We start from the raw sequence: 13894 nt of genomic DNA on the forward strand, positions 1-13894 counted from the left end.
CGGGCCCCAGCGACCCGCCCGCCATGGGGGACGAAGACGAGGATGAGAGCTGCGCCGTGGAGCTGCGGATCACTGAAGGTGGGTGTGGGGCCTGACTGCGGCTGCCCCGGGCGGGCCGGGACGGGTCATGGACCGGCTGGGTTCATTCACCCCCTGTGCCCACAGCCAACCTGACCGGGCACGAGGAGAAGGTGAGCGTGGAGAACTTCGAGCTGCTCAAGGTGCTGGGCACGGGAGGTGAGGACCCCCATCCACCGGGCAGGCGTCCCAGGCGCGGTGCCCCTGACCTCCTGCCTGCTCACTCCTGGGCCTGGGCCAGGCCACTGAGCAGGCCCCCCACCCTTTCCCGGCACAGCCTGCCTTGCCTGCCCCGCCCTGCCTTGCCAGGGTTTGCATGCCCACTTCCAGGGCACTCCACGTTGACATCACTCCTCCCTCCACGGTCCTGTGCGTGCATGCCCCCCTGGATTTGCCAACACCTTGGGGAGGGGGACTTGCACCCCTCTCAAGTTATTTGCATAGCTCCTCCCTTTCTTTCAATATGGGATCCCCTCCCACATTTTGCAAACGCCCCAGCGCTGGTTTGCGCATCTCTTCCCCAGCCAGGTGCACACCTCTGCCTCCCTTCCTTGCACTGGCATCTTTTCACATCCATCTGATCTCTCGCAGATTTGCACATGCCCCGCCCCCACGCCTCGAAGCAGGCCCCCTGGAGTTGCATGCTCTCCAGCCTGGTTTGCACATCCTTTCCCTGGTTTTGCTGGGCACCCTCCCGGGGTGTGCACACCCTTTCCTTAGAAGGCTCTGCCAGCTTTTTGCACACCTGCCTCTTGCCCCGGCTCCTTCGCCTAATTTGCACACCCTCCTGGGTTGGCATCACCCCCACCCCCCAAGCCTGCACCAATCTCCCGCTCACAGCCTACCCTCCACCCACTCGCTGCTCCCACAGCCTACGGCAAGGTGTTCCTGGTGCGGAAGGCGGGCGGGCACGACGCGGGGAAGCTGTACGCCATGAAGGTGCTGCGCAAGGCGGCGCTGGTGCAGCGCGCCAAGACGCAGGAGCACACGCGCACCGAGCGCTCCGTGCTGGAGCTGGTGCGCCAGGCGCCCTTCCTGGTCACGCTGCACTACGCTTTCCAGACGGATGCCAAGCTGCACCTCATCCTGGGTGAGCGCACGCCACATCCCAACGGGGGTGGTGTGGCTGGGGGCAGGCGAGGCCACCTGACGGGGCTGCTTCCTAACTTCCACTGCACCTCCCAGACTATGTGAGCGGCGGAGAGATGTTCACCCACCTCTACCAGCGCCAGTACTTCAAGGAGGCTGAGGTGCGCGTGTATGGGGGTGAGATCGTGCTGGCCCTGGAACACCTGCACAAGGTGGGTGAAGACCTGGTCACAGGCTGTTGCCATGGGAACTGGGTCTGGGCCTTCGAAGGAATCTGCAGGCAGGGCAGCCTCAGGCTTCCCCCTGGGCTTCCTGGGGGGCCAGTGGTGAGCTGGGTGGGAACTGGAGCTACTTCCCCAGGACCCCTTACAAGAAGCCTCATCGCTGCCTGCTGGGGTCCCCTCCCCTGGCACCTCCTCGAAGGGGCTTTCCTTTTTCAGGGAACTCAGGGCTGCATTCACAGAACTTCCTCAAATGGAAACCTCATGGCCTGGCTCCAAAGGCCCCCTTGAAATGGGGCTCTTCACGCAGACTTTCCTCTCTCTGGGACCTTGGGGCCTGTCCCACGGGGCCCTCCTTCTTTGCTTTATATCTTTTTTTTTTTTTTGAGACGGAGTCTCGCTCTGTCACCCAGGCTGGAGTGCAGTGGCGCGATCCCGGCTCACTGCAAGCTTCGCCTCCTGGGTTTAGGCCATTCTCCTGCCTCAGCCTCCCAAGTAGCTGGGACTACAGGCGCCCGCCACCACGCCCGGTTTATTTTTTCTATTTTTAGTAGAGACGGGATTTCACCATGTTAGCCAGGATGGTCTTGATCTCCTGACCTCGTGATCCACTCGCCTCTGCCTCCCAAAGTGCTGGGATTACAGGCGTGAGCCACCGCGCCCGGCCTGCTTTATATTTTAAATGGCCTTTTTTATTCAGTGGCTCTGCCCTGAAGACCCCCCTCTACAGGCAGATGACCTTCTCTGGGTGGGGTGGGTCTCCTTATCCTGAGCAGGGCCAGGAGCTGCAGGAGCTGGGGAGGGTTTGGGAGAGGAGGCCTCAGCACCTCTCTTGCTCCTACCAGCTCGGCATCATTTACCGAGACCTGAAACTGGAGAATGTGCTGCTGGACTCCGAGGGCCACATTGTCCTCACGGACTTCGGGCTGAGCAAGGAGTTCCTGACGGAGGAGGTGAGTGGAGGTTGTCTCTGCCTGCAGTGTCCCATTTGATCCTCCTTCCTGCCTCTTCCTGCTCTGGGCCTGCATTCTGGGGCTGCAGAAGTGAATAGCTCCAAGAAGTTTCCACAGCTCAACTCTCCAACCTCACAAGTCGAGCAAGTCTTACTCTGGGCCTTGTGGGGCGCTGGAGCACAGGAGAGGCTTGGCCATCTAAACAGGACCTCTTGCCCTCCCAGAAAGAGCGGACCTTCTCCTTCTGTGGCACCATTGAGTACATGGCCCCGGAAATCATCCGTAGCAAGGCGGGGCATGGCAAGGTGGGTTGGCAGGGAAGTGGGGCTGGGGGAGGTGGAAAGGGGGGGTGTGAGGCAGGGGAGACGCAGGCTATCACCCTGGCTCCACCCACAGGCTGTGGACTGGTGGAGCCTGGGCATCTTGCTCTTCGAGCTGCTGACGGGGGCCTCGCCCTTCACCCTGGAGGGTGAGAGGAACACGCAGGCTGAGGTGTCTCGGTGAGTAGAGCTGGACGTGGAGGGCGGCCAGGGGGCTGCAGGGCCTGCCTGGGCAGCGCTGTGGGGGGGGGGCTTGCTGCCCCTGACGCCCCCCCAATCCTCCCAGACGGATCCTGAAGTGCTCCCCTCCCTTCCCCCCTCGGATCGGGCCCGTGGCGCAGGACCTGCTGCAGCGGCTGCTTTGCAAGGATCCCAAGAAGCGATTGGGCGCGGGGCCCCAGGGGGCACAGGAAGTCCGGAACCACCCTTTCTTCCAGGTGAGGCTCCTGACTCAGGGCCCCACACCCCCTGGTGCATACCCAGGTGGGGCTGCTGTTCCAGGTTGAGGTTGTGCCTGGCCAGTTTCACTTTATTTGGAAATCCCCCCAGAGAAAGAAAGCAAGTGTGTGTAAGCTAGGTTTCTCTTCACATCCATCCCCACTGAAACTTGGCAGATGCATTCCTGAAAGAAAGGACTCTAGGTTCATTGGCTGTTGGGACTGTCAGGGATTTGAGAATGGATTGGTTGGTCCTTTCATTGGACAGACCCAGAGAAGGCAGGTGACCTGCCCCAGATGGCACAGTAAATGGTGCCGAGCTGGGAACAGACCTTGGCTCTAGATAGATCTCCTGCTGGCCCAGATCAGTACTAAAACCCACACTTATGGCTTTTAGCACCCACCCAGGCATTTTGTTCTTTATCCCTGTCCCTGTGCAGTCTGTGTGCCTGTCATTCAGAAGGGCAGTTGGTCAGCACACATGGGTGTTTGCTCACTTGTTAGGAGCACACATGTTAGAGTACAGTGCAGAGTGAATCTGGCCATGTGAGAATGCTCTGACTCAGGGGCTGGGCCTGGCCAGCGTCATCGCCCAGCAGGACTTTGTAACAGTGAATACCTACTGTGTGTCGGCCCTTTATAGACATGAACACATTTTACCCTCACAACTACCTGATTCTTATTTTTTAGATGGACTTTCACTTTGTCTCCGGGGCTGGAGTACAGTGGTGCGATCTCAGCTCACTGCAACCTCCAGTTCACGAGTTCAAGCGATCCTGCTGCCTCAGCCTCCCAAGTAGTTGGGATTACAGGCACATGCCACCACGAGTGGCTAATTTTTATATTTTTAGTAGAGACGGGGTTTCACCATTTTGGCCAGGCTGGTCTCGAACTCCTGACCTCAGGTGATCCACCTGCCTCAGCCTCCCAAAGTGCTGGGATTACAGGCGTGAGCCACAGCGCCCTGCTGTGGGGACAAGGGGCAACCACCTTGATTCTTGTCCCCATCTTTACAGATGAGGAAGCTGAGGCTCCAAACAATTAAGTACTTTGTCCAGGAAGTGATGGAGCTCAGATTCAACCCAAGGCTGGGTGGCTTGAATGCCTGTCCTTAATGGTCTTCTGCTTAAGTGTAGGCATCAGATTTGCCACTCGTCTGACATCTAAACAAAAGCACCCATTTCTGGGCACTTATTGTGGGCCAGGTACTGTGTTACTCATACTTCGAGTGCCGTCTCTTTGAATCTTCCAAGACCTGGGAGGGCCTGCCTGAGATGATTTCTTAGATAGGAATCTATGTCTTTGAGGTGAAGATGTCCCTTTGCACAGGGTGGGGAGTTGGGGGCGGGGAAAGCATCTGAGCAGTGTTGGTTTCTTTCAGTGAATTCCTCAAGCCCACCCTTCGCCTATGCTGGGTGCTGCGCCAGATGCTGGAGTGGGTTGACCAGTAATACAGGAGAGGCCCCAAGGTCTTCAAGGCCTGATATGTGGCAGGGGTCTTTCCCTCCTTCTGTCTTTTCTTTTTCTTTTTTCTTTTTTGGAGACAGAGTCTCACTCTATCGCCGAGAGTGCAGTGGCATGATCTCGGCTTACTGCAACCTCTGCCTCCCTGGTTCAAGTGATTCTCCTGCCTCGGCCTCCCGAGTAGCTGGGATTACAGGTGCGCACCATCGTGGCCAGCTAATTTTTGTATTTTTAGTAGAGTTAGGGATTCACCACGTTGGCCAGGTTGGTTTCAAATTCCTGGCCTCATGATCCGCCCACCTTGGTCTCCCAAAGTGCTGGGATTACAGACGTGAGCCACCGCGCCTGACCTCCTTCTGCCTCTTCTTGGACAGCTTCTTTGGTGATAGCAGTGCTTAGGTCCTTGGTGGTAGAACTGGGGCCTTCCAACTTGAGTCAGTCACCTTGGCTACAGTGACAAAAAGTCCAACTCAAAATGGTGATATCCGTTGGAATCAAGTTTGGTGCTAGCAACAGAGATCAGAATGAACAGAGTGACCTAAGAGGTTTGCTTATAAGTAAACCTTTTATTATACTTACTTATAAATAAGTGGCTTACTTATTTTTCTTCTCACATAAAAGAAGCCCAGATTAGCAGACCAGGGCTGCCGTGGTGTCTTCACGGTGCCACATTGTCTTCGGGAATCCAAACTCTTCTTCTTTTTTTTTTAAGATTTTTTTTTTTTTTAATTCTTAGCAAGTAGCTTCTATCCCTGGGGTTGCTTCATGGTCCAACATGGTTGCTGGAGCTCTTGCCATCTAAGCTGTCTCCCAGGTAGGGAGCAGGAGGAAGGAGAAGGGGCAAAACGGGCACTTGCCAACTAGCAACCTCCCTCTTGAGGATCTTTCCCTAGAATCCTACGTAATAATTTTTGCTGATAAGTTTTGGTCACCCCTAACTGCAAGCAAGTTTGTAAAATATTCTTTTAACTGTGTATATTGGTTCCTGGAATAAAACTGGGGCTATGGTACTAAGGAAGATAGGGAGAATGGATATTGAGCAGGCAATCCACAGGTTCTGCCACATTAGCTTAAACATAAATGGGCATGTTTTGGCTCCCATAAGTGAAAAGGCCAAGGGAAAGTTATCTGACTTAAGCACGTCCAGGTGCTGAAACTATGTCCCTTGGTTCTGCTTTTCTGCATGGGGACTTCATCTAACCCTGACAGGGTCCCCAGCAGTTCCAGACCACATCCTTTTAGATTTAAGTCCAGTAGGAGAAAGAGATTTGTTTGTTTTTTCACACCAACTCTTTCTTTTTTTTTTTTTTTGAAACGGGGTTTTCACTCTTGTCACCCAGGCTGGCGTGCAGTGGCGCTATCTTGGCTCACTGCAGCCTTTGCTTCCTGAGTTCAAGCGATTCTCCTGCCTCAGCCTCCCAAGTAGCTGGGATTACAGGTGTGCACCACCATGCCCAGCTAATTTTTTTTTTGTATTTTTAGTAGAGATGGGGTTTCACCGTGTTAACCAGGCTGGTCTTGAACTCCTGACCTCAGGTGATCCAGCCTCCTCGGCCTCCCAAAATCCTGGGATTATAGGCATGAGACACCACGCCCAACCTTTTCACACCAATTCTATTAAAAGTTCCAGAACTGACTAAGTGTGGTGGAATGGTGGTTCTCTAAGGGGAACAGGGATTGTATTATCAGAGGGAGAGAGAAGCCAGGGAGGGAGGGGGAATAGCTGCCCACCCCAAATGCCAGATGGGCCCTTGCCTCATGGAGGAACTGGCCAGTGAGGGTGGGCTGAGTGAAGGGAGTTTCTCGTTCCTGACCTTTGACACCTAATCTCTGATTCCCTTCCCTCAGGGCCTAGATTGGGCTGCTCTGGCTGCCAGGAAGATTCCAGCCCCATTCCGGCCCCAAATCCGCTCAGAGCTGGACGTGGGCAACTTTGCAGAGGAATTCACTCGGCTGGAGCCTGTCTACTCACCCCCTGGCAGCCCCCCACCTGGGGACCCCCGCATCTTTCAGGTGAGGATAAACTCATGGAACTCATATGCAGGAGAGATGAGATGTCGCTGTCTGCCTCAGCCCTGGCTGACCCGAGGACACTGCCTAGGCCTTGTGTCCTGATGGGGACTCAACGTCTCCCCTAGATGTCTCCACGTAAAGGGGACCTAGGGTTGTCGGTCACAGAGACCACCGGGGCAGGATGTGTGTTTGATAGTTCATGATTTATCTTTAAACCTTCTGTTAATTTCCCTTCTATTCCATCATCTCTTTATTGTTATGTAAAAATATTATTTAAATTTATTCACTTGCAGCTGGGTGAGGTGGCTCACACCTGTAATCCCAGCACTTTGGGAGGCTGACGTGGGCAGATCACCTCAGGTCAGGAGTTCAAGACCAGGCTGGCCAACATGGTGAAACCCCATCTCTACTAAAAATACAAAAATTAGCTGGATGTGGTGGTGGGTGCATGTAATCCCAGCTACTCCGGAGGCTGAGGTGGGAGAATCGCTTGAACCTGGGAGGTGGAGGTTGCAGTGAGCTGAGATCGCACCATTGCATTCCAGGCTAGATGACAGAGTAAAACTCTGTCTCAAAAAAAACAAAACAAAGAAAAAAGAGATCTTCACCTGCTTATGTGGACACCTAGGAGGAGACACATGTTGATATTGTGGCTTTGCACGCCCTTGGCACACCATGGTACACTCCTGGAGGGATGGGTGCCCTCCACTGATTTTTTATTTTTTATTTTTTTGAGATGGAGTCTCAGTCTGTCGCCAGGCTAGAGTGCAGTGGCTCGATCTTGGCTCACTGCAATCTCCGCCTCCTGGCTTCAAATGATTCTCCTGCCTCAGCCTCCTGAGTAGTTGGGACTACAGGCATGTGCCACCATGCCCAGCTAATTTTTGTATTTTTAGTAGAGACAGGGTTTCACCATGTTGGCCTGGATGGTCTTGATCTTTTGACCTTGCGGTCCGCCCGCCTCAGCCTCCCAAAGTGCTGAGATTAGAGGCGTGAACCACCACACCCAGCCCCCTCCACTGAATTTTAGAAGCTTACACCTTTTGGACAAGTCCAAACTCCCTTTGCTTGGCTTTGAGGCCCTTCATGATGTGGTCCTTGCTTAGAACCTTAGCCTCAGTTCTCATCATTTTCCTACTTGATGCTCTGGAGGGCATGATCGAACTGCTCAGAGGTTCCAGAATACACCTCTGTGCCTTTGCACGTGCTATTCCTGCTACCTGGAGTACATTCCTTACAGTAGTCTACCTGGCAAGCTTCTCATCTCTTTTAGGCCTCCTTGTCTGCTCACCTGGCCCAGGGGGTCAGTTACCCTTTCTCTGTGCTGCAGTCCTCTGTGGACAGCACCTCCTTCTGTGCAGTTTATCATGTTGCCATAATGATCATATCATTATCACTAAATAAACCAGTATGGTTTGTTTAATAGACAGACCAAGTATGGCTGGATAAATCCCTTCTCTGAAGCTCTTAGAATTGACAACTCTGTGCTTGAATGTCCACATTCCATTCCATTGTCTCACAGCCCTCATGAGAAAGTGCTTTCTCGTGAATTGGTAGGTACTTTCATTCATTCATTTAATGATTCAAAAATGTGTAGTGAGTGCCTAAAATATTCCATGTACGGATCTGGGTACTACATTTTTAGGAGAAAATGACACATAGTTTATTTTTAAAATTATTTTTAAAATTATTTTTAAAATTAATTAATTAATTAATTTTTTTAGAGACAGGATCTTGTTCTGTCACCCAGGATGGAGTGCAGTTGGGCAACCATGGCTCACTGCAATCTTGAACTCCTGGACTTGAGTGATCCTCCCACCTCAGCCTGCCCAATAGCTAGGACTATAGGCAAGTGCCACCACACCCAGATAATTATTATTATCATTTTTTTTGAGATGGAGTTTCACTCTTGTTGCCCAGGCTAGAGTGCAATGGCATGATATTGGCTCACCACAACCTCTGCCTCCCGGGTTCAAGCGATTCTACATGCCTCAGCCTCCTGAGTGGCTGGGATTACAGGCATGCGCCACCACGCCTGGCTAATTTTTGTATTATTAGTAGAGATGGGGTTTCTCCATGTTAGTCAGGCTGGTCTCAAAGTCCTGACCTCAGGTGATCTACCTGCCTCAGCCTCCCAAAGTGCTGGGATTACAGGCATGAGCCACCGTGCCCGTGCCTGGCCGCAACACACAATTAAAATGACCCTTGAAAGCTCCTCAAATTGCCAGGACATGGATCTTTAGGAAAAGCAAATAATTAACTCTGGTTTCTTTTTGCATTTCTTCAGTAGCTCCCCTTGCAGAAGAAGCCAAAGTCTGGCTTGAAAGGGAGGAATAAAGGTTTTTTTCCTCAGCGGATAGAGTTGGATTGTCATAGGCTAAGCGTGAATTCAGGCCACACTTTGAATACATTCAGTGATCCTTTCAGGGCCTTCAGCCCTTGGCACCTGGGGAGGAATAGGTGGTCACTCTGATGAGAAAGTTGGGGTCACAGGCTGGTGGGGACAGACATGACTCCAAGTGATTATAAAACCAGGTGGAATAAAATGTGTCCATACATCCTATGTGTACCAGGATGCAATTGGAACACCCGCCACTGCCCCCTTGTCCAGGGTCTTGCCTCTGCCTGGTTCCCCACCAGAGTCTCCTCACCTGCACCCCCAACCCCCATGCCCATCCCCCCGACTCCCACCCTGCAGGGATACTCCTTTGTGGCACCCTCCATCCTCTTCGACCACAACAATGCGGTGATGACCGATGTGCTGGAAGCGCCTGGTGCTGGAGACCCGCCAGGTCGGGCAGCGGTGGCCAGGAGCGCTATGATGCAGGTGGGCTGGGCTGGGCTGGGGGGAAATTGGTTTTAGGAGAGGCCTAGGCCGGGGGGACTGTAGGCCTAGATCCAACGGGTGCCTGCAGCGTGAGCTCGGTGAGGTCCCAAGCCTCTGCGACATGGGGCGTGGCGGGGCCGCGGGGCTACCAGGTGGGACCTCTGACACGCCCCCTTCGCCTTCGCCTCCAGGACTCGCCCTTCTTCCAGCAGTACGAGCTGGACCTGCGGGAGCCTGCTCTGGGCCAGGGCAGCTTCTCTGTGTGTCGCCGCTGCCGCCAGCGCCAGAGCGGCCAGGAGTTCGCAGTCAAGATCCTCAGTCGCAGGTGGGAGGGCCCAGGCGTGGGTAGGGGTGGGGTGGCAGAGCGCCGTCCCGGGGGCGGGGCCGAAGCACGGAGACCGTAACTCCTGCTGCGTCCCCCAGGCTGGAGGCGAACACGCAGCGAGAAGTGGCTGCCCTGCGCCTGTGCCAGTCACATCCCAACGTGGTGAATCTGCACGAGGTGCATCACGACCAGGTGATGGCTTCCGGCTGGGGGAGGGCGGAGAGAAAAGGGGCAGGCGGCGGGGCTTGGGGGCACTATGGGCGGGATCTAGGGGCAAATTGGGAGGGGCCTAGCGTTTGATTCGGGGCCCGAAGGGACCAGGGAGGCGCAGGAAGTGGAATTTGAGGGGAGTAGGGCCTAAGGACAGGAAGGCGGAGCTGAGGATGGACAGGAAAAGGGACTTTGGCTGGGCGCGATGGCTCACGCCTGTGATCCCAGCACTTTGGGAGGCGGAGGTGGGCTGATCACTTGAGGTCAGGAGTTCAAGACCAGCCTGGGAACACCGCGAAAAATACAAAAATTAGCCGGACGCGGTGGCATGCGCCTGTAATCCCAGCTACTTGGGAGGCTGAGGCACGAGAATCGCTTGAACTCAGGAGGCAGAGGTTACAGTGAGCCGAGATCATGCCACTGCACTCCAGCCTGGGCGACAAAGCGAGACTGGCTCCAAAAAAAAAAAAAAAAAAAGAAAGAAAAAGGATTTTGAGGAGGGGGTGCTTGAACTTGGGCAGGGCCCGAGGGCTGGGGACTGGGCCTGGGTGGTGGGAGAGGGCCCGCCGCCGTGGGCAGGTGGGGAGGTGGTGACCGTGGCCCGCCACTCCGCCCGCAGCTGCACACGTACCTGGTTCTGGAGCTACTGCGGGGTGGGGAGCTGCTGGAGCACATCCGCAAGAAGCGGCACTTCAGTGAGTCGGAAGCGAGCCAGATCCTGCGCAGCCTCGTGTCGGCCGTGAGCTTCATGCACGAGGAGGCGGGCGTGGTGCACCGCGACCTCAAGCCAGAGGTGGGCGAGCGGCCTCGGCGGTGGGGCGGGGCTGTGGCGTCCGGGGCTGCCTCTGACCACCACCCCGCCGCCCTCGCAGAACATCCTGTACGCTGACGACACGCCCGGGGCCCCGGTGAAGATCATCGACTTCGGGTTCGCGCGGCTGCGGCCGCAGAGTCCCGGGGTGCCCATGCAGACGCCCTGCTTCACGCTGCAGTACGCTGCCCCGGAGCTGCTGGCGCAGCAGGGCTACGACGAGTCCTGCGACCTTTGGAGCCTGGGAGTCATTCTGGTATGGGACGCGGTCCTCGAGGCGGGGTCAGGGTCGCTCTGGCGTCTTCCTGATGTGGAGCAGCACGAGGGAGGGAATAGGGGTCATCTTGGTGGGAGCGGCTGGGTTTCGTCTGAGGCTGGGATCGGGGTGATTCAAATACAGAGGCGGGGCCGGGCGCGGTGGCTCAAGCCTGTAATCCCAGCACTTTGGGAGGCCGAGACGGGCGGATCACGAGGTCAGGAGATCGAGACCATCCTGGCTAACACGGTGAAACCCCGTCTCTACTAAAAAACACACAAAAAAACTAGCCGGGCGAGGTGGCGGGCGCCTGTAGTCCCAGCTACTCGGGAGGCTGAGGCAGGAGAATGGCGTAAACCCGGGAGGCGGAACTTGCAGTGAGCTGAGATCCGGCCACTGCACTTCAGCCCGGGCGACAGAGCGAGACTATCTCAAAAAAAAAAAAAAACAAAAAACAGAGGCAGGGTTGCTCTGGTGCTAGAGTCGGAGCATCCGGCTATTGGGGGTTAGAAGTCAGGGTTCACCACGCGTGGGTCTCAGGAGTGCTCCTAGTGGGGAGGGTGAGTGGTTCTGTGGGAGCTGAGGGGTCAGCCTCGGCCCCGCAGCCTGGGCCGGTCTCACCTTCCCTTCACCCCTCCTAGTACATGATGCTGTCGGGGCAGGTCCCCTTCCAGGGGGCCTCTGGCCAGGGCGGGCAGAGCCAGGCGGCCGAGATCATGTGCAAAATCCGCGAAGGGCGCTTCTCCCTTGACGGGGAGGCCTGGCAGGGCGTATCCGAGGAAGCCAAGGAGCTGGTCCGAGGTGCGGAGCTGGAGGTCACAGACCATGGTTGGGGAGGGGGACGCTGGACAGAGATGGTCACTGGGTCGTGTGTCCTGGTTGGAGATGGGTAGGGGAGGAGAGTGGAGCTGTTACCATCTCTTTGGGGCTCAGCCTCTACACCAGGCTCCTCCCACACTTCCTTGCCCCGCCTCCGCCTCCAGGGCTCCTGACTGTGGACCCCGCCAAGCGGCTGAAGCTCGAGGGACTGCGGGACAGCTCGTGGCTGCAAGACGGCAGCGCGCGCTCCTCGCCCCCGCTCCGGACGCCCGACGTGCTCGAGTCCTCTGGGCCCGCAGTGCGCTCGGGTCTCAACGCCACCTTCATGGTAAGGGGCGGGGTCCGTTGAAGGGGTGGGCAGAGCCTCGAGAGGTGGGGTCTGGGAAGGCGGGGCCATCGGAGCTCAGAAAGGGGAGGTGTGGCCGGGCGCAGTGGCTCACCCCTGTAATCCCAACGCTTTGGGAGGCTGAGGCGGGCGGATCAGGAGGTCAGGAGTTCGAGACCCGCTTGAACAACATGGTGAAACCCCGTCTCTACTAAAAATACAAAAATTAGCTGGGCGTGGTGGCGCGCGCCTGTAATCCCAGCTACTCAGAGGCTGAGTCAGGAAGAATCGCTTGAAAGATGCGAAGGTTGCAGTGAGCTGAGATTGCACAACTGCACTCCAGCCTGGGCGACAGAGCGAGACTCCGTCAAAAAAAAAAAAAAAAAAAAAAGGGGAGGTGAACCGATTCCGGCCTCTGGTCGGTCTGGAGGCCAAGGCCCTGTTGGCCTAGGCCTTGACTTAGGCGGCTGGAGGCAGGGTCTGGGAATGGGGGTCAAAGTCAGATCTGGAAGCCAGGGTCAGGGGGGTGGGGGCACCTGATCACCCTTTCCTTTCTGCCAGGCGTTCAACCGGGGCAAGCGGGAGGGCTTCTTCCTGAAGAGCGTGGAGAACGCACCCCTGGCTAAGCGGCGGAAGCAGAAGCTGCGGAGCGCCACCGCCTCCCGCCGGGGCTCCCCCGCACCAGCCGCCCCGGGTCGAGCCCCCACCGCCGCCAAGGGGGCCCCCCGCCGAGCCAATGGCCCCCTGCCCCCCTCCTAATCCCCGCCACTGTGACCCCCTTCCCTCATAGGGGCTGTGACCTGGGAGCCCGGCTCACTCCTGGAGGCCTCTGCCAGCAGCCGACCTGATCCCTAAGGGACTGTCCTTCCCTCTCCTACCCCACCCCACTCCCAGACAGAGCAGAAGTATTTTTATAAGCAGAGAATTTTTTATGTCTTACCAGATAGAAATGCAGGGAAGGGGGGGCCTGCTGGGGAGTGGGGTTTGGGGGGCCCTATCCCACAACACTGCCTCTTCTGGGCAGAAGGCCCCTCCAGGGGGACTGCTCCAACAGGAAAGGGCCCCTCCCCCACTTCTAAGCACTGAGTTAGGAGTGCTAACTCCTAAACTGGGACCCCCTCCCCTGTTCTCCCCTGAGGCCCCGTTCCTGGGAGGGTCACCCCTCAACTGTCACTTTATGGACTGTCTGTGCAATTACGTCCACCAAAGACCTGTGTTGGGGGGACTGAAGGAGGGGCCCTGGGGACCCCCTGAAGCATTTCTGCCTCATTTTATGTCACCTGCTTCTCCCCTGTTGGGGCTAAGGAAGGAGATAGGTGGCCCCTAAAAGAGGAGGCCCTCTTCTCACCCACCCCCTCCCCTTTGGCACAGCTACTCCTGGCTGGGGGTGGGGCCTTGGGGGTCTGGGCTGGGCATCCATGGTCACTGCCTCAGCCCACCTAGGCTGTGCCTTTGACTTTAAAATAAAAGTCCACCCAGTGCTGTGTGTGGCATCTGTGTGTTCTCGTTTGTGTTGTGGGTGTCTAGAGCAGAGATTCTGGGCAGACAGGCTGCTAGCCCATGGAGTTTGGGACCTCAGTGGGGAGGGACAGGCAGACTCTTCTTTGCTCCTTGACTTTTGCTATGAGCAGGAGGGCGCAACTCTCATTCTGGGTGTATGTCTGGACAGCTCTGCTGGGTATCATTTAGGATTCTCTTGGTCGTAAATACAGCTGCTGCTTGACTTAGGGTGGAATTACATCCCGA

The 13894-nt window shown here is 56.2% G+C and overlaps 1 protein-coding gene across 4 annotated transcripts; it reads left to right on the forward strand.

Moving 5' to 3' along the window:
- RPS6KA4 (ribosomal protein S6 kinase, 90kDa, polypeptide 4) lies at positions 1–13641 on the forward strand. Of its 4 annotated transcripts, none has more exons than XM_011993495.1 (17): positions 1–78; positions 166–191; positions 950–1168; positions 1264–1379; positions 2234–2341; positions 2566–2646; positions 2738–2841; positions 2948–3098; positions 6411–6575; positions 9274–9402; positions 9594–9727; positions 9826–9919; positions 10557–10730; positions 10810–11004; positions 11646–11805; positions 11988–12151; positions 12710–13641. In XM_011993495.1, the coding sequence occupies exons 3-17, from the start codon at positions 1012–1014 to the stop codon at positions 12905–12907; spliced, it is 2130 nt and encodes a 709-aa protein (XP_011848885.1). In that variant the 5' UTR covers positions 1–78; positions 166–191; positions 950–1011; the 3' UTR covers positions 12908–13641. The 4 variants fall into 4 exon arrangements, with proteins under 4 accessions (XP_011848885.1, XP_011848882.1, XP_011848883.1 ...); XM_011993492.1 differs by having other exon boundaries at positions 7–78; positions 166–237; XM_011993493.1 differs by having other exon boundaries at positions 7–78; positions 166–237; positions 9612–9727.
- The last annotated feature ends 253 nt before the right edge of the window (positions 13642–13894 follow it).

Source organism: Mandrillus leucophaeus, unplaced genomic scaffold, assembly GCF_000951045.1.
Source record: "Mandrillus leucophaeus isolate KB7577 unplaced genomic scaffold, Mleu.le_1.0 Scaffold43, whole genome shotgun sequence".
NCBI lineage: Eukaryota > Metazoa > Chordata > Mammalia > Primates > Cercopithecidae > Mandrillus > Mandrillus leucophaeus.